At 50.6% G+C, this 20,356-nt stretch overlaps 1 protein-coding gene across 2 annotated transcripts in view; it reads right to left on the bottom strand.

Moving 5' to 3' along the window:
- Positions 1–2,426: 2,426 nt before the first annotated feature.
- NSF (N-ethylmaleimide sensitive factor, vesicle fusing ATPase) overlaps positions 2,427–20,356 on the bottom strand; it is a 90,225-nt gene continuing 72,295 nt past the window's right edge. The window contains exons 18-21 of one of the 2 annotated variants that reach the window (XM_065856200.2): positions 14,490–14,624; positions 13,631–13,744; positions 4,445–4,500; positions 2,427–4,059 (exon numbers count right to left, since the gene is read on the bottom strand). In XM_065856200.2, the coding sequence (XP_065712272.1) occupies positions 4,044–4,059; positions 4,445–4,500; positions 13,631–13,744; positions 14,490–14,624 (321 nt within the window). In that variant the 3' untranslated portion in view covers positions 2,427–4,043. The remainder of the gene's footprint in view (positions 4,060–4,444; positions 4,501–13,630; positions 13,745–14,489; positions 14,625–20,356) is intronic. The other variant, XM_065856199.2, reaches the window with a different exon arrangement.

Genomic DNA, 20,356 nt, shown 5'->3' with positions numbered 1-20,356 from the left:
TGTCTCTTTTATAAGCATTATTTATTATACAATGTATATACTTGAGTTAACTAAGATTATATATTATATAAATATATATATTTGGAGAAAAGTATATTTCAACTTGCTTTTTTTTTTTGTGGTACGTCATTAAAGAGAAGGTAAAAACCCACCAAAAATGAGCACTTGCCGGTTGTGTGTTGCCTCTGGAGGTGCTTTGAGTCCTGCTGGACACTGCGGGCGCTGGGTCGGCATCAGCTTCTAATGCACAGGGACGGTCACGGGAACGCAGGACGATGATGGTAAAATGCAGCAAATACTGGAGATTCGACACCCGAACGCTAAGATTTTTATCTCTAGAGCGTCACCTTGCTGTGTGTGTACAACACGGGATTTGTGGTTCGAAAGGGGCTTTGGACTCCATGGCACTGAATCCCGTTACGGTTTGAACAGATGATTAAGGGAGTGGAGCATCTCCCGTGTGAGGAAAGGCTGAGGGAGCTGGGGCTCTGGAGCTGGAGAAGAGGAGACTGAGGGGGGACTCATTCATGGGGATCAATATGGAAAGGGGCAGTGTCAGGAGGATGGAGCCAGGCTCTTCTGGGTGACAACCAGTGACAGGACAAGGGGCAATGGGTGCAAACTGGAACACAGGAGGTTCCACTTAAATATCAGAAGCAACTTGTTCCTGGTGAGGGTGTCAGAGCCTGGCCCAGGCTGCCCAGGGAGGTTGTGGAGTCTCCTTCTCTGCAGACATTCAAACATTCTGGGATTCTGTGATCCAAATTTTCTCATAGAAAAACACCTCCTGTCCATGGATAACTCTGTGGGAGCCTCTGCAGCATCTCCCATACATTAACAACGCCTTGAAGTGCCGTTTTCCACAGCAAATACACCCCTCTGAAGGGTAAAAAAAACCCCAACAAACTAAAAATCGTTTTATATTTCTACACTGATCCCCAATTTCTACACAAAAGTGAGATTCGCCTTCTTGCAGAGCGCTGCCTGACACACCGCGCTGCTCCTGCACAACGGTTCCGGCTCCGCTGCACCCCCACGTGCTGCTCAAAACCCAGAGGAGCACAAACTCAGCCCACGCGGAGCATCCGGAGCTCAACGGCTTCACCAGCTCCCGTGTCCATCCCTCACCCCAAACCCAACCCCAACGCCCTCAAACACTTTTGTCTTCGGTCAACAGCTCGGCTCGTGGCAGTCACGTTTCTGGAAGGTTTGGGAAAAAGCAGCAACAGAAGGGGATGGAGAATCTGGTCCATACTGCTTAAAGCGAAAGTTCTCACTGCAAAGCGCAGGGTGTCGCGTGGAGAACGTGGCGGGGAGGGGGTGCCAGTGTCATCCTCTTGTGCCACCTGCAGGAAACACCGTGGGTGGAGCCCTCAGGGGGGCTGGAACGGGTGGGACGTCACACCCAGCAGTGTGACCGGGTTTTCCAGCGGGTCCTTGTGCAAGTGTGATATCCCTGACTCACCCACACGCACACGTGTTCGTCTGTGGGGTCCCCTCAGCACCGCGAGGTCCAGAAACCTCTTGAGTTGGACCAGAGGTCTTCACAGGCAGCTCCTTCAAAACTCAGCACGGGTTGGGGGACCTGCTGGGAAGCAGCTCTGCAGAGGGACCTGGGAGCTCTGCTCAACAACAGGGTGACCGTGAGTCACCAATGTGCCCGTGTGGCCAAGAGGCCAATGGGACCTGGGCCGTGTGAGGAAGAGTGTGAGCAGCAGGTCAGGGAGGGGAATCCTCCCCCTCTGCTCTGCCTGGGGAGGCCACATCTGCACAACTGGGGCCAGGGCTGGGCTCCCCAGTTTGAGAAGGACAAGGAATCACTGGAGAGAGCCCAGGGAGGGACACAAAGATGCTGAGGGGTCTGGAGCATCTTTGTGATGAGGAGACACTGAGAGCTGGGGCTGTTGAGCTGGAGAAGAGAAGTTGAGAGGGATCTGATCAGTGGATCAATATCTCAGGGTGGGTGTCAGGATGGACCAGACTCTGTTCAGCGGTGCCCAGCGCCAGGGTGAGGGGCACTGGGCACAGACTGAAACACAGGAGGCTCCATGTGAACACGAGGAGAAACTTCTTTCCTTTGCGGTGCCAGAGCCTGGCCCAGGCTGCCCAGAGCGGGTGTGGAGTCTCCTTCTCTGAGCCATTCAAACCCCCTGGACCCACCAGTGTGATCTGCTCTGGGACCCTGCGTGAGCAGGTGGGGCTGGGGATCTACAGGGATCCTGCAACCCAACCAGCCTGACCCTGTGATGAGCCCTGGTGAACCCATCCAGGCCGAGGGTCCATTCAATCCATCCCTGCTCACGTACCACCTGAACACCCCTCTGGCCACCAGCAGCCCAGGAACAGCTTTGCCACCTTCACGCTGCACATCACCCCACACACCGACCCCTGCTCCACCGGCACCAAAGACACGGATGTCTCCCAGATCATCACAAGTAGTTGTGCTTTTTATTATATCCATTGAATGTGCAATTAAACCAGATATTTATTCATCAATATAGTTCTGGACAAAGACACAATAAGGTTTACATCATTCGCTCTGAAATATAAGTTAATGCCTGCTGCTGTCACTGGGACTGGCAGAGGAAAGAAAGGAACAAATAAATTCACAAGATCGTACACAAAATGAGAGGGAATAATAACCACTGGGACTCGCAATGTCACCACAACACAACAGCACTGCCAAAGGAGAAGAAACCAGAGCGCAGTGACCGAACGCTCCGTACGCGCTGGGGACGGCGCCGCCACCGCGGGCCGGAGCAGCCGCAGCAGCGCGAGCACCGCGTGTCGGGTCTAGTTTAGGAAGCTACACTGACTAAGAGCTCATAAATGGCTTTGATTTCAGGCCCCACCAAACTGAGGTATGTTCCACGAACCTTATTAAACGTGTGGAGCCAAAGAGCCAGCGGGGAGCAGCCTCATGCAGCCGTCAGCAGCATCTCACCGACGTGAGACATCTCCTGGGGAGGGACCACGCAGCAAAGTGGGACACATTCCTTTATTTCTGTGCAAAAACACGGCAACGCGCACCCCGTGCATCGGCAGAGCTCGCTCTCCTCTCTGTCTCTAAGGAGGAATTTCAACCTTTGGCGACACGGCAGAAAACCGGGATATAACGAGGCTGGTTCACAGCAAAGCTGCTCACAAAGAGTGTCCAGGCTGCAACCAGCATCTCTGGAACTGCTGCTGATTTAACAACAAGCTCTGATGCCTTAAATACTGCATTTGGAAGTTTCTGATCAACACCCTTCCCGTCCCTAACGCCACCAGCCGGTCTCTCTCATGGGGCCACGAAACACCTGGGGAAACATGAGCACAGGTGTGAGCATCCAGGAAGTTCTGGAGCTCAGTTACTGTGAGTGCTGGTTTTAGGCTATCGGCCCGGCTCAGCGCTCAGGGAGGCCGAGGATGGCACAGCAAGGAAGTGTTCACCACATCAGGGTAAGAGAGCAGGACTTTAACACATCTTCACCACAGACTGTCAGGTTTTATTAGAAATCAGGGGGTTTTTTCCTATCGTAGCAGCTGGGTGCTGGACACAAGTGAGCGTGAGCTTCGAAACTTACAGGACATTTCCCCCATGCGAAAATCAAAAGCGAACGCGGCCTGGCCTGCACGGAGACAGAAGCACGGTGTTCTAGAAGACACTTCCACACGACATCAGTATATTAAAGACGAAGAATAAAGATACTGTATTGCACTAAACATGCAGATTCCACGTTGGGCTCCTGGAAACAGGGGAGTGTTTCACTTTGTCCAGTGTGTTGAAGGGTGAAGATCCCAGTGGATACTCTCCAGGTTGGTCACTTTTCCAGCTGTTGATCCTGCGCTTGGTCCACCTTCAGTCTAGGGTAGGAACTCTTGCAAAAGAAGCCAAATCCATCAAGAAAACATGCACACGGATAAAAGCATCAAGCACACACTGGAACCCACTCACATGGAGCCAGGACAGATCCTGCTGTGAGTTTCCCCAGCACAGGTTCTGCCCTACGTGTAATACAAAGTCATTTTCTAGGAGATGCCAATGTCAAGACCGGGCCCAACTACTCCCTGTGATACCTACAGGGGAAAGAGCAGGACATCCTTCTCTCAGACAGGAGACATACAAGAGATCAAAGTTCCAGATTTGAGATAGACAGCTGGATTTTATCTCTAGCAGAATAAATCTCTTCAGATTTACTTTAGTTTAAGTGGTCCAATACCTCCTTTAAATTTTAAAGTCACAGATAAACTAAAAAAGTAGAGAATTCAGGCATGCAGGTTCTCAAAAAGGCATCAGGACCTCCCCCTCCCCAAACAAGCAGTATATGGCTGTAAGAACTGTGCTGTCAATACAGGAGGGGCCGACGACGAGATCGGATCCACTACCCTGCGGATCGGATCCACGCTCATTTCTGCGTGGAGAAGAGGATTTTAAACCGTGCTTTAAAATAAAAGTACTTACGTTCCTTCTTCCCTCAGAAGAGCCAGGAATTTTTTCACCCGATACTCAGGATCCATCTAAACACCAAACAAAACAGATCTCCATCAGTGCCACACGGCCTTCCATGGAGCTCAGTAAGGGAATGAGGCCACAAAGACACCTGGAGATGTGCGTGTGTGTGTGTGTGTGTGTGTGCGTGTGTGTGTGTGTGTGTGTGTGTGTGTGTGTGTGTGTGTGTGTGTGTGTGTGTTCACTGCCCGAGCGTCGGCCTGGCCAGAGACAAGCCCAGAACAGACTGAAGGTGTCCTCAAAGATGGTTTTCCTCTGTCCAACTCACCCCTTACAGCTCCAGCAGCCCGGGAGGAGCTGCACCTGGTGGGATCACACACAAGGGAAAGGGGAATCACAGCACAAGGTGTCCAGAACTCCCAGTACCAACCTGTGTTGTGGCTCCATCAGCAGGAACACCCCCAGACCAGCCCTGACTCTCCCCAGCACTGGGATGGAGACGACAGGGACGCGGGAGGAAGGACACACACTCAGGCCACCAGCAGAGGACACTTGGTGCAACCACATCAGTCCTTCGTGCTGATGCACGGGCTGGTTGACCCTCCCTAATGTGAAAGACCCCAAGCAAATTGCCATCACAACACCAAGACACAGCAAGTCAGGACCATGAACATCAGAAAATGTTGATTCTCTGAGTATCTTTGTGTTGTATTTTCTTATCCTTTAGAAAAGGAGGCTGAGGAGAGACCTTATCACTATCTGCAACTATCTGAAAGGAGATTGGAGGGTGTTGGTCTCTTCTCCGACGTAACGAGTGCGAGGAGCAGAGGAAACGGCCTCAAGTTGCGCCAGGGGAGGTTGAGGTTGGATGTGGGGAACAATTTCTTCCCCAAAGGGCTGTGGGGCATTGGAACAGGCTGCCCAGGGCAGTGCTGGAGTCACCATCCCTGGAGGGTTGGACAGACGGACATAAGGTTCTCAGGACATGGGGCAGTGCCAGGGGTGGGTTATGGTTGGACTCCATGATCTCGAGGGTCCATCCAAAACGATTCTATGATTCTATTGCAACAGATCATTTGGCCTAGAAATTCCAGCTTCTTTCTGTAATCTCCATCAACACCCTGTATCCTTAACACGCTGCTGAAAAGACAGTGGGTTCATTCTGAAAACGTGCTGTAAATGCTGCTCTGAAGTTGTCTGGTTGTGGGATCCCCAGCTCTACCACCCACTTGGTAACAAACAGGCAAGTGCTGTACTAAGGCATAAAACTGGGGCTTGTCCTTGGAGGGGAAGCAAAAGTTCAGTTTGTGCTCCCCCGAGAGGGGCAGAACAAGGGCTCTTGAACTCCTCTACCATGTTTTATATTCCTAAAGAAAATTTCCAACAATTCCACATGTGAGGAAGCCACCTACTTACAACCATGACCACTGCAGTGGAGGGCAGAACAAACGTCTTCAGAAACAGCTTGGAAGAAAATGAATCCTAACACAACAACAGCACCAGCAGCGACACACGCAGGGAAGAAACAGCCCATGAGAATTTCTGCTTCGTGCTAAGAAAAGCCTGAAAGTGTATAAGTCCCTATCACTTTGAAATATCTCAGCGAGGCAAATACCTAAATACCAACTACTGCGCTATTTTTAGACCAGAGAAATAAGTTCACTGAAACCGGATGATTTAAAGGAAATTACTGAGGATCTCTGAGCTTCTTACTTTGGTTTTCAATGTGCACAGGAATACAGGTCACGCTCCGGAGCCCGGGAGACAAGACACCACCCAACGCAGTGTTGGAAATGCCTGACGCAGAGGTGCTGAGGGACTCCTGTGCCACATAACGGGTGACCACAAGGACAGTGTCTACACCACCCCGCTGGTCTAATTCTTCTCCACAGCCTTTCCCAGTCAGCACTCAGATACACAGGAAAAGCAGACCTGTCAGTATGTTCTCCCCTTTCTATGCGTAGATGTGGTACATGGGTTAGCAGTGGACTTGGGTTAACAGTTGGACTCAATGATCTTAAAGGTCTTTTCCAACATAAATGATTCCATGATTCTACTTTTCTATCAGAAAGGCTGAAGACAACTGGAAGAGGAGGGCCACATGCCCCCAACACCAACTGCTTGGGAGTCCCTCTCCCTGGGGAAGCCACAGGTGTCACCCACACTAAGAGTAAGGATGTGACTCTCACCCAGCCAAGGGCCTCAGATCCTCCCCATCCAAAGGTCTCTGGTCTGACCTGGTGGCTGATCCTGCCTGAACAGGTTGGACTAGATGGCATCTTGAGGTGCATCCTGACCTCATTCATCCCACAGGCCTATGACAGCTCAATCACCTCTCTTCCTTTATTTCTGGATGTTTCCAGAATGGCCAGTACTTGATGAAGGTGTGACCACCCAAACTAAGCGTCACTTACTGGTAAGAACAGACTAAATACCTGGGACAGCACAACAGACCAAAAACTGGTTTAACCGCTGGGCTGAAGGGGTCGTGATCCACGACGTGAAGCCCGGTTGGAGGCCAATCACCAGCGCTATGTGCCAATGGGAGCCAGTATCATTTAACCTCTTCATTAACAGGATTTGGGGACAGAGCGCACCCTCGGCACATTTGCAGGTGACACAAAATTGGGACGTGTGTTTCACACACTTGATGATGGTGCCGTCATTCAGAAAGACCTCAGCTGGATGGACATACAGACTGATACATCTCACGTAGTTCAACAAAGGGAAATGCAAAGTCCTGCAGCTCAGCAGGAACAACCCCAGGCACCAGTACAGGGGGACAACTGGCTGGAAAGGGACTGCACAGAAAAGGACCTGAGGGTCCTGGAGGACAAGCTGAAGGTGGAGCAGCAATGAATGGGCCCTTGCAGCAAAGATGGCCAATGGAACCCTGGGCTAAGTAAGGAGGAACATTGGTACCAGATGGTGGGAGATGATCCTTCAGTTGTTCTGAGCACTGGTGACACCACACCTGGAGGACAGTGTTCAGTTCAGGGTGCCCCAGTACAAGAGAGACAGGGACACAAGGATGGAGCCAGGCTCTTCTGGGTGACAACCAGGACAAGGGGCAATGGGTGCAAACTGGAACACAGGAGGTTCCACTGAAAGAGGAGAAGCAACTTGTTCCTGGTGAGGGTGCCAGAGCCTGGCCCAGGCTGCCCAGGGAGGTTGTGGAGTCTCCTTCTCTGCAGACATTCAAACCCGCCTGGACCCCTTCCTGTGGAACCTCAGCTGGGTGTTCCTGCTCCATGGGGGATTGCACTGGATGAGCTTTCCAGGGCCCTTCCAACCCCTGACATTCTGGGATTCTGTGACAGACCAGAGAGAGTCAGCAAAGGGTCACAAGGATGATGAAGGGTCTTGAGCATCTGTGACACAAAGAGAGGCTGCGAGAGGCGAGATTGCTCAGCCTGGAGTAGAGGACTCGGGCCTGGGGAGGGAAGGGTGAATCTCATCAATGTGTATAAATACCTGATGGGAGTAAAGAAGAGAGAGACACTTGCGAGTGGTGTCCATGGACAGGGCAGGAGGCCACAGACACAAACTGAAATGTAGCTCCACATAAACAGAAGAGGAAGCTTTTCATCGCGAGGGTGGTCACACACTGTTAGGGACTGCCCATGCAGGTTATGGGGTCACCAACCTTGGAGGTATTCAAGACCCAACTGGACATGCCCCTGAGCGCCAGTTGATTGTGCAGGGGGGTGCACAGTAAAAGACCAAAAAAATGCTATGGGTGCAATGAGCAGAGCGGATCTGTTCAGTACCTCCCTGCTCTCCGTGACACTCATCCAAAGAGAAGGAGGTCACAGTCTACCCTAGGGAACCAGAGACCACCTGCGCGGTGAGCTAGATGAAGCGCTCAAGCACGGCAAGTCCTGGACAGGAGGTTCAAAAGTGGCTGAAACGTCAACCTCAGGTTACCCGGACAGACAAAACAAGCCCAGGAACCAGAGCTGCCAAGGCCAAGCTTAAGCAAAAAGCATCGCCAGTGTACACACTCTAAACAAGCTCCAGACAACCCATAAAATAAAGAGATTGGAGGAAAAGAACAAAATTCATTCTATCCTTGCTCCTGAGTAGAAAAACACTTCTGAGAGGGATGCCTGGCCTTCTCAAATAAGACACACGACATTTTTGTAGATATTGGCAATAAAGACATCTGCTTCTGAAAGGACTTCTTCAGGAGTTACTCAAGTGGCAGCCCACCAGGTCCTCAGATTTGACTTCTCCTCTGTGGTCCAAACTCCCAGACAGATGCTCCATGAGAGAGCTGGGCAATGAAGGGCCGAGATGTGGACCTTGCTGGCAACGTTTCAAACCCCAAACTTCACCCATTCCTGTCAGAGCTGGAAAGCAGTGGCTCCCATCCAATGATGGTGTTGAAGAGGGTGGTGAGATGTCTGTAATCACCTACACATGCGCTTTCTGAAGGTCTGAGTTGGACTAGATGACACCCTGAGGTCCTTTCCAACAAGGATTCTGTGAGTCTAACACCTTAAGGGTTCTGCGAATCAAGCGAACCAGTGAAAGGCAGGTTGATGGTCAGAGGAACCGCAGCTCACTCCTTACACACCCACACTGCAGGATCACTGCTGAGGCCCAAAGGCACCACCTGCACAAGCACAGCGGACGGTTGTGCTGCTGAGCACACCGATACCAACAGTCTATGATCTGAAACAGCAAGTCAAGGGTCAAGCTGCTTTTCGCAAAGGCCACAAAACCATGCAATTTGCTCAGTAAAGAATCTTTCACATCTCAGATTGACCCAAGGAGCACTGAGATGGAGCCAGGTGTCACTTCTGGCCATCGACAGAAAGTCACAAAGAACAGCCAAAGGGCCTGGCTCATTCTAAGATCACTGACCTCCCTGATCAAGAGGATTACCTGCCTGCAAAGACTGTCCTGTTGTCAGGAACGTGGTGAAACCTTAGAAACACACGGAAAATTCATCACAAGCAGGAAATAACATCAAAGGACCAATCAGAGAGATCTAAAAAAACCCAACAAGGTGGATATATATGAACAAACCTCTTCCTTTCATTCCTAGAAAACTTGTACTAATGCAACAAGCCAAAATTCAAACGTGCCAAGGCCAGTGTGGTGTTTCCCAAATCAAAGGTGCTGCCTCCTCACCCCATTTTACTCAGACATGAGAAAGCGGCCATGGTAAAACACTTGGTTCATAATCTGTACTGACACGGTCTCCACAGACTCTTTGGGAACAGCATCTGCCTGCAGACACACCATCTTGTCCAAAAGACAACAGCAGGAAGCCGAAAGGCAACAAAGAGGCAAATTTGATCAAAGAACTTATCACAAAACACAAGACACAAAAGCAGAAGGTTGATCTGCCGTGGAAGGTACGGAAGATGGTGTCAAGGAAGTGCAAGGAGGAAGCACGTTTGTGACTCTTGAACAGCCACTCTGGTGCCCTGTGAAAGGAGATAAGGTATTTAAGAGATTGAAGTGCTGGAGCGGGTCCAGAGAAGAGCAACAAGACTGGGGAAGGGACTTGAACACAAGCCCTATGGGGAGAGGCTGAGGGAGCTGGGCTTGTTCAGTCTGTAGAAGAGGAGGCTTAGAGCTGAGCTCAGCACTCTCTAGAACGACCTGAAGGGCAGTTCTAGCCAGGGGGGATTGGGCTCTTCTCCCAGGCAGTCAGCAATAGGACAAGGGGGCAGGGGCTTCAACTCTGCCAGGGGAAATTGAGGCTGGAGATTAGAAAGCAATTCTGTGCAGAGAGAGTGGTCAGCATTGGAATGGCTGCCCAGGGAGGTGCTGGACTCACCGGCCCTGGAGGTTTGTAAACTGAGATTGGCCATGGCACTTAGTGCCATGATCTGGTCAACGGACTGGAGTTGGACCAAGGGTTGGACTGGGTGATCTCTGAGGGCTTTTCCAGCCCAGTCCATTCTGTGATTCTGTGAGAAACGCTGCCGTCAATCTGGAGATTTTCTGGAAGAACAGACTGGCGGTGACACAGCTCAGACAGGAGGCAAGAAAACGGATGTTCCTTTCTAGGTGATGCAGTGTCCCCTTAACCAAAGTAGAACTTTAATGACTTCATTTATCTTCAGTGCAGAGAAGAGGAGATGCTCCAGTACAACGCGCATGGCCCTGGGTAGCACAGCGCTCCTGTAAACCTGGCAGCAAATCCTCTTAGTATGTCCAGATACAGTGTTCAGTTTAAAATAGCACAGTTACGTGATGACCTTTCAAAATAAGTTTGCGTGCAAGTTAAAATGCATTATGAACAACTTAAATTAAGTTTTATTTACGCTCAAGAGAAGTTATCAAACTGGGAAATACTGGAGGTGCAAAAAAGGGTTTTCTGGAAAGCTGCCTGGCGTATTCAGGTTCCTACGCCAGACCTTGGGCTCTGGAGTGTGGCCAGCGAGGTCCAAGAGCAACAGAATGAGCCGACGGGACCAGCCCTCAGCGATGGGAAAAGGCGGCTCGTGTCCCCAGCGGCACCCGATAGCGCCGAGAGGTGACCCAGGCGCTGCAGCTCAAAACCAAGCTTCTCTGGGCTCAGGTGGCAAATTGTGAGCGTGTCCATGTATCGACGGCAAGAACAAAACATCACGCCAGGACACCCAGCGTAGACAAGGCGACCGGAGTATGTGACACTAAATATGAGTAGTTCGGCATTAAAGAGGGTCAGGAACAGCAAAAATAAGTTTGAGGGGAAATTAAGCTGCCAAAAAGTGTGGGTTTGCAAGGCTCATAAACAAGGCAACAAAGCGACCCGAGACAGCAGAGCGAGGCAGCGGTTCACGGTTCTCCGAGAAGGAATTTCGACACTGCGAGACTGGTTCAGCAAGACTTGAGTCTGAAACAGACTGAAAGTCATTTGAACAGCTTAAGAATACCTATGTCTAGCATTCGTTGGCTTTACTAGCCTAATAAAACAAAGAACACAGTTACGATGCAGTGACGGCAGAGAAAGAAACTCGGTGTACCCTTTTGGCAAGTAATTAATTCACTATGGGATCCAGTCAGCTGAATTTGAGAGATTTCAGTCATCACTTGGAATTTTTAAGGGGTTTCAGATTCAAATCTCTTTCTAAAAAGCTGTGGTGCAGCTTGGTGAAAGAGGAACCAGTCTTGGACTTGTCATGTGGGGCAATTCTGCTTCCCTGTAAAAGCCAAACCAGCTGTCACTGTGGTCTTTCAATGCATTCAGGTACAAGTGTTCTCCTATTTAGTGGGAGCCTTTATCGCCCTCCTGTATTTATAGCAGTTCAGCAGATGGAGTCACGTAAACACCCCAGACCTTTCGGAGCAGAACTTCTCCATATTTAGCTGCCATGCACTATTACGCAATCACCTGAATTGAGGGTGATAACATAAGTCACCTCGCGACCAACACAGAGCAGCAAAGGTGGATCATCGATCATCTACACTGGCAGGCGCAGCCCTTCATGTCTCATTTCTTCAAGTTGTCAGGAACGGCACAAAGTTACATTTCCGTCTTCTCTCAGCCTTATCGGCCACTGACTCACCTACAAAACAGCACTGGGGAGGCCAAACTGCGAATCCTGGGGACAGTTCTGGGCCCCTCACACCAAGAAAACCCTTGAGGTGCTGGAGCAAGTGGAGAGAAGGGAAGGGAGCTGGTGAGGGGCTGGAGCACAAGTGTGATGGGAGCGGCTGAGGGACCTGGGGGGTTCAGCTGGAGAACAGGAGCTGAGGGGAGACCTTCTGATCTCTGAACTGCCTGAAAGGAGCTTGGAGCCAGGGGGTCGGGCTCTGCTCCCCAGGAACAAGCGCCAGGAGCAGAGGAAACGGCCTCAAGTTGCGCCAGGGGAGGTTGAGGTTGGATCTGGGGAACAATTTCTTCCCCAAAGGGCTGTGGGGCATTGGAACAGGCTGCCCAGGGCAGTGCTGGAGTCACCACTCCTGGAGGGTTGGACAGACGGACATAAGGTTCTCAGGACACGGGGCAGTGCCAGGTTTCAGTTATGGTTGGACTCAATGATCTTAAGGGTCTCTTCCAACCAAAATGATCCTGTGATTCTATGCAAACAGTCGGTCCAATTAAAATAAAGAAAATGCACAAGACCCATTTACCTGCCTGCGCAGGGTGATGCTGGGAACAAGTCTGGGTCAAGCATTTCCACCCATTCTCCAGATTCAGAACTGCCTATAATTTACACAACCTTCACCTTCAGTTTTGAGAAGAACCAACACTTAAGGTCAAAGCAGCAAAAGCAAACATCCTGTGTCAGAAGCAGGAATCCATTGTCAAGGCTCAGGGACCCGCTCTGCAGCAGCGCCAGGCCGTCCCTGCAGGCCTGCACCCCCGAAATACATTTAATACATGTGAGCAATGACTTACCGACTTGCCTGTAGGTATGGAATTAAAAGCCAAGGAAGAAGAGGAAAAAGTAATCTAGATAAATGACTTTATTCCCTGAGGTGACATCCAGTCAGAGCACATCCTCGGCGCTGTGCAAGTTTTAACAGAATCGCGCGCAGCAAACAGAGGGATACATGACTTATATGCTGCTAAACCACATGCCTCTTAGCTTATGCTCAGCCTCTCCGGGAAGATCTAAGGAGGGTTCACTCAGCTGCACTAAATCCATTTGATGTGCAAAGCGAGCGGGAGCGCGGGGGGAGCAGCCGGGCGCTGAGAGCTCAGCGGGGGATTAGGGCCGCGCGCTACGGCCCCGCTCGGGCGGCAGACGCTGCGGAGCACGAGCCCACGCGGCTCGCAGGGCGGCTGAGGGGAGGGGGAGCAGCCGCATATTTCTGCCCTCTGCAATTATGTTCTTTAAAGTGCTGAAAGTGGAAAATGAAGAGAAGAGCAGCTGAACTGCCTGACAGATTTATCTTCTCCAGGGAAAGGGCACATACACCTGCCCAGGCACCTTTTTTTTAAATAAATCCTAAGTGATTGCTATCTGCAACCTTAACGTGCCGGGGGTAGAGAAGAGATTTCGCATTTCACGGAGGGTAAGTGAATCCAGTCCCTCTGGTTGCCAGGTGCCCGGTCCAAGCAGCCCATGGGCGCCGTGGGTTTTAAAGGTCCCTCTGCAGACCAAGACCCGGCGACGTCTTAGTTCAGAAAATCTCGTCTCACCGTAGCTCCTTTCTCAATTAAACCCATTCAAAGGCAGCCAGAAGTGAGAACCTCTCAGACTGTTCTGTCTACCCCCGTCCTCCCTGGACCAGAAACATTCTTACCTGTAATGACATTTCTATCAGCATCAGCAGCTTCTTGATGCCAATCCAGACGGGCTTCCCTTTGACATTCTGTGCGATCGTGCTGCGCTCCTTGTCTTTGAAGTTACCCAGGAGCTGAGGGGGGGAAAGAATCAGAACTAAATCAACAACAGGAGGTCGTCAGTAGGAGCAGCGCTACCTAACTCAGGGAAACGGGAATGAGGAGGCAGAAAGCGTTTTCTAGCTTAGAAAGAAAATCTGTCGCAATGTATCTAGACAAGGCAAGATTATTTTATTCCATCATGGTTCTTTCCATAACATCTCTAATGGAGCAGTCAGTGATTCGCTTTTATCGTCTGTTCCAGGTCTTCTCCAGATCAGAGTTCAGGAGGAACACAGCAGCTCAAGCCACAATAAGTAATCAAAATTGCTGTGTCTTTCAGGCTTTGGTGAAATTATCATTGTAACTTCACACAAAAGATTTGCCTGTGAAGTTTATTTTCACAGCCTTCAATACCCATTACAATTTCCACTATGGCACAGAATAAGAAGCCATTAAGGGCACAAATTTCTGAAGAACCTGTCATCTCTTCAGCACCAAACGCCTTCATCTGATGCCGTTCCAACCGGAACCCTCCAGGCACATCCACTTTAAGCGTCCCAATTATATTCATTACTCACTTCCATGCCCTGGGAATCTTTCAATCCACTCCACAAACTTTTTCCCTAGACCTACCAGTCTTTAATTTATTGTATGAAGAAGAAATCTGGAGAAGCCTTAGAACTGTTACGTTATGACACTTTAAGCGGGACGGTGTTCCCAAACACGCTATTCCCAGCAAATTTAGAGCTTGTTCTTTAGGCTTGAACTTTGTGTCACCTCCAGAGCCTCCATGAGCTGCTCCCCCGTGGCGATGTTGGGCACGTGGATGGTGGTGCTGAAGGCGTTCAGCATCTCCATCTCCTGCAGGACGTCCTTGCGGCTGGTGGTCCCGATGATGAGGAGCTTGCGGCCCTGTCCACACAACGGAATAAGCGTCAGGAGAGGGAAAACGAGAGAGGAACCAGCCTTGGGAAGCCTCGGCTAACTACAAATGAAAAATGGCAAATGGTCACGTAAAAATACAGCTTAAATTAATAGTATTAAATATCTCAGTAATAGAAGTCATTTAAAATCAGCCACACAAGACTGCTCAAGCTGTGCTCATCAGCACTGACACCACGGTCCATCCTTTACTTGTGTTTTAGAGTCCTCAGCTACAAAAGGCTACGAACTCATGGAAATATGAAAAGTTGTGGTCCCAAAGAAACAAATAAACACAACCCCGTTGTCTCGTGCGCTCAGGGTGCGCTCTGGAGCAGGACTTGTGTCGCCCATGACACCTCAAGTACCGGGTGCACCCTTCAGCCGGGGTCTCCGTTAGGAAAATACAACCCAGTTACAAATACTGACATATTAATGTTATCAGTACATTACAGACATCAGCAAACATGTCATCTTGCTGGTACTGGTGATAAGCATTTATATGAAATCCATGGTTTTTGTTTCACTTCATAAGATTTTGGCATGGAAAGAGAAACGCCTTTTTGCGACTGTCAGATTAAGTCAGATTAATGCCCCAAAATGACGTTACACAGATACACCCATACTCCCAGCTCTCCTACCTCACCTTCCCTTCCAAATTCAGCATTATAAACAGCTGAAGCCTCATTAAATTTAAAAGCACGAGCAAAGCAAAAGCTGAATTCCAGATGGGGGAGCAGCCTGTACTTGGAAACCCTGTGGGCACAGTGAATTCCCTGGCACTGCACAGACAGCACCGATGGTCACAGTATCACAGTATCACAGTATGTTTGGGATTGGAAGGGACCTCAAAAGATCATCCAGTCCAATCCCCCTGCTGGAGCAGGAACGCCTAGGTGAGGTTGCGCAGGAAGGTGTCCAGGCGGGTTTGAATGTCTCCAGGGAAGGAGACTCCACAACCTCCCTGGGCAGCCTGTTCCAGTGCTCTGTTACCCTCACTGAGAAGAAGTTCTTTCTCAAATTTAAGTGGAACCTCTTGTGTTCCAGCTTGATCCCACTGCCTCTTGTCCTATCATTGTTTGCCACTGAGAAGAGCCTGACTCCATCCTCGTGGCACTCACCCTTTATATATTTATAAACATTAATAAGGTCACCCCTCAGTCTCCTCTTCTCCAAACTAAAGAGCCCCAGCTCCCTCAGCCTTTCTTCATAAGGGAGATGCTCCACTCCCTTAATCATCTTTGTTGCCCTATGCTGGACCCTCTCCAGCAGTTCCCTGTCCTTCTTGAACTGAGGGGCCCAGAACTGGACACAATATTCCAGATGGGGTCTCACGAGGGCGGAGTAGAGGGGAAGGAGGACCGCTCACACCGGACAGCAGAGTAAGTGCCACCTCCCACGGCCGGTGTGGCTGTACAGGGGACGGTCCCACGGCCGGCAGCCCCTGAGCTCAAACCCACAGCAACTGCAGGAACGGGTTTATCAATAACAGAGCAACGAACAGGGAACATCAACCGCCAACAAATCAGCTGCTGCTCATCCATCTTGCAGGTGCCATCTCAATGCTATTCAAATTTTACCACGCAGGGTTCGGACACCGATAAACGTTGGCTGATGGATGGAGCTTTTGGGATTCTCAGCCGTGATCGGACCCTTTTCCAGCTCAGAACATGGGGAACCAGCCAAGCACCCTCCTGACCTGCTGCACCGCCCAGCCATTTGCACTGTTCAATATAAAACTGTTCATCGTGGTCACAAAAATCCCAAAACCTCTCCCCACAGAGCAGCCAGAATTAATTTCCTAAGTGCTTCGCATTCTTTTGGCAAAGGATAAAAACCTATTCAAACTTAACACATCTCGGACAAAGATGATGCATCTTGGCAGTGTTTGTCTGGTTTTCCCCAAGTGCCGTTGTGTTCACTGCTTTGCTGTGTTCGGTGACATAAGGGTGACAAGGAGAAAGCACCAGAACTGGTAATGAACTACAGTTTTTAGCCCAAACGAGCAGAAGGAAGCGATGGTTGGAACCAGAGCTTCACAGCAAGGCCCTGGAGGGAAAGCCCAGGCAAGGCCTGGGGTGTGAACCATCGTCTGGAGGCACCAAAATCACCGGCTCAGCCACCGCTTTAGAGGGGAAATCCTCAGAAACCGGGCAATTCCACGGGGAAAAGCAGCCAAATCCTGGACTGACAAGAGAAATCAGAGAATCACAGGATGGTTTGCGTTGAAGGGCCCTTCCCAGCTCCCCCAGTGCCCCCCCTGCCATGAGCAGGGACATCTTCACCAGCTCAGGTTGCTCAGAGCCCCGTCCAGCCTGGCCTGGGATGTCTCCAGGGATGCTTCATCCACCACCTCTCTGGCCAACCTGGGCCAGGCTCTCACCACCCTCAGGGACAACAATTCCTTCCTCATGGCCAGCCTGAATCTCCCTCCTTTGGTTTAAACCATCACCCCTTGTCCTATCACAACAGGCCCTGCTCAAATGTCTGTCCCCATCTTTCTTCTCGGCCCCTTTTAAGCACAGAAAGGCCGCACTAAGGTGCGCGCCCACTCAGTGCAGAGCAAGCGAACAGGATTCAGCCCTCACCCCTGCGAGGAATTCAGAGCTCCCTACGCTGAGGAACTCGGAAAACCCCATCACGTGCTCGTTTTCAGCCACAGCACTGAACACACTGAGAGAAATAAATTATTCTCAGCAATGGAGAAGATTTTTACCTAAGTGAAAGCAAAATTTCAGTGACCTACATCTTTGGAAGGGGCTGGTAAAACAGTCTTGGAGCCTGCTGAGTCCCCAAGAACTGGGGTACAAACACCTCGGACATTTGTGCTGACTCTAGCGCCCAAGGCCAAGGTTAAAAGGTGCGTCCAACTTGCTAAGATGCACTTGGGATAACAGGTGTGACAAGGGGGACAGGGATTATCAGCACATTTGATGGAGAGAATTCCATTTCAATTCTGATTCACTCTGCTGTCACGGTCACTCTGTATTTCCTCAATGCACCGTCCTCGGGGAGTTTTAGTTCAGTTCATAAATAAGGCTGATATATCTGATATTATATATGCTATCACTCAGTAAAAAGCACAAGCCCCGTAAGGAGAATTTCTGCTCTCTTATTCAAAGCATGTACATGCTGATAGGCACCACTGAACAGTTTTCTTATTATACAGGGAAAGGATCAGGGTACAAAGGACGCCAAAGACAGAACCAAGAACAGAACCGAGACCTCCAAACACACACCAACCCCACCTTGCAAGCACAAATCCACACCATGCTATACAAGCTATAAAAATCCTTTAAACAAACCTGTTTATTATTGTATATAACTCTCACAATCCAGACCAGCCTGGGTAAGATATTGTGTTAAGAAGTTTCCCTGTGCTCTGAAGCATTTTAGAGGGAAAAAAAAGCTCAGCTGCAGCCACCAAGGCAGAACCTGTTCCCAAAATACAGCGAACAGCGTGTGCAGCAGATAAAACACCATGGAGGGAATAAGGACTGGCAGATGAACTGCGTGAGGGACACTCAGCAAGTGTTTTTGTGCAGTGTTGTATCTGGGCAGGAACAACCCCAGGTTCCAGTATAAGTTGGGAACGAGCTGTTGGAGAGCAGTGTAGGGGAAAGGGAGCTGGGGGTCCTGAGGACAGCAGGGTGAGCATGAGCCAGCACTGGGCCCTTGTGGCCAGGAAGCCAATGGTACCTGGGGTGGGTTAGAAGGGGGTGGTCAGTAGGTCAGAGAGGTTCTCCTGCCCCTCTGCTCTGCCCTGGGGAGACCACAGCTGGAATATTGTGTCCAGTTGTGGCCCCTCAGCTCCAGAAGGACAGGGAACTGCTGCAGAGAGTCCAGCGCAGCCACCAAGATGCTGAAGGGAGTGGAGCATCTCCCGTGTGAGGAAAGGCTGAGGGAGCTGGGGCTCTGGAGCTGGAGAAGAGGAGACTGAGGGGGGACTCATTCCTGGGGATCAATATGGAAAGGGGGAGTGTCAGGAGGATGGAGCCAGGCTCTTCTGGGTGACAACCAGTGACAGGACAAGGGGCAATGGGTGCAAACTGGAACACAGGAGGTTCCATTTAACTTTGAGAAGAAACTTGTTCCTGGTGAGGGTGTCAGAGCCTGGCCCAGGCTGCCCAGGGAGGTTGTGGAGTCTCCTTCTCTGCAGACATTCAAACCCGCCTGGACACCTTCCTGTGGAACCTCAGCTGGGTGTTCCTGCTCCATGGGGGGATTGCACTGGATGAGCTTTCCAGGTCCCTTCCAACCCCTGACATTCTGGGATTCTGAGATCCCAAACTGGGAGGACAGGCTGACACCCCAGAGGCTGCGCTGCCATCCAGAGACCTGGCCAGGCTGGACGAGGCAAGAAGAACCTGATGCAGTTCAACAAGGGCCAGTGCAGGGTCCTGCACTGGGGAGGAACAACCCCCGGCACCAGCACGGGTTGGGGGACCTGCTGGGAAGCAGCTCTGCAGAGGGACCTGGGAGCTCTGCTCAACAACAGGGTGACCGTGAGTCACCAATGTGCCCGTGTGGCCAAGAGGCCAATGGGACCTGGGCTGTGTGAGGAAGAGTGTGAGCAGCAGGTCAGGGAGGGGAATCCTCCCCCTCTGCTCTGCCTGGGGAGGCCACATCTGCACAACTGGGGCCAGGGCTGGGCTCCCCAGTTTGAGAAGGACAAGGAATCACTGGAGAGAGTCCAGGGAGGGACACAAAGATCCTGAGGGGTCTGCAGCATCTTTGTGATGAGGAGACACTGAGAGCTGGGGTTGTTGAGCTGGAGAAGAGAAGCTGAGAGGGATCTGATCAATGGATCAATATCTCAGGGTGGGTGTCAGGATGGACCAGACTCTGTTCAGTGGTGCCCAGCGCCAGGGTGAGGGGCAGCGGGCACAGACTGAAACACAGGAGGCTCCATCTGAACACGAGGAGAAACTCCTTTCCTTTACAACCCCAGTCGTTCTGTTACTCTGTGACGTGACCTGAGCAGCTTCTGCATTGATGAATCCATGCTTGATTATGACAAGTTTGGGATTTCATCAGAGACTAAAATGTCTCGCCAGGAGAGGATTATTAACAAGCAGCACGGAAATGTCATTGGTGCGTTTTACCTCCCGTAACTTCAGGTGCCCACGTACAATCTCATTCTCTGCATTTCCTTCTCAGTTAACGGAGCCCGGATGATTCAAACCTCCCCCCAGAAAAGCCGCCCACGCTCTGGACTCATACAGCAAACATTTCCTAAACGACCGGTTCGCTTGTAGAAAACCAACCCGCCGACAGCCACATTTAGTCAGATAAATCCCAAACCTGCTGTAAATTAGGCCAGCGGGCAATCACCACACACACGAAAATGACAGTAAATGACTTATTGCCATTTAGGAAAGCCACTGGAATTGGGCATTGTGGTGAGCTCTGTGACAACGCCAGCTCGACACTAAACCTTCCTCAACAGGGAAACACTGGACATTTCTAGAATGGGGAAAGAATAAAAGTTCTTGCTCTACTGTACAAATCCGGGGTGCTCTGTGAGAGCTCATCCCTTCACACACACTGCCAAATACACCACCCAGCTGGAGAAACCAGAGGAAAGGAATAGGGATGGTCAGAAATCCAGAATAACTTCGCTAAACGGACTCTTGGTAATGGAGGGTAAACAGGTCTGTAAAATCATAGATGGTGTAGGGGAAATGAGGGGGGAAAATTGCTGTTTCTCAAGATGAAAACTA

This window comes from Patagioenas fasciata, chromosome 22 (assembly GCF_037038585.1).
Source record: "Patagioenas fasciata isolate bPatFas1 chromosome 22, bPatFas1.hap1, whole genome shotgun sequence".
NCBI lineage: Eukaryota > Metazoa > Chordata > Aves > Columbiformes > Columbidae > Patagioenas > Patagioenas fasciata.
Note: the sequence above shows the minus strand (reverse complement) of the source record. Positions and strands in the feature narration are given on the sequence as shown.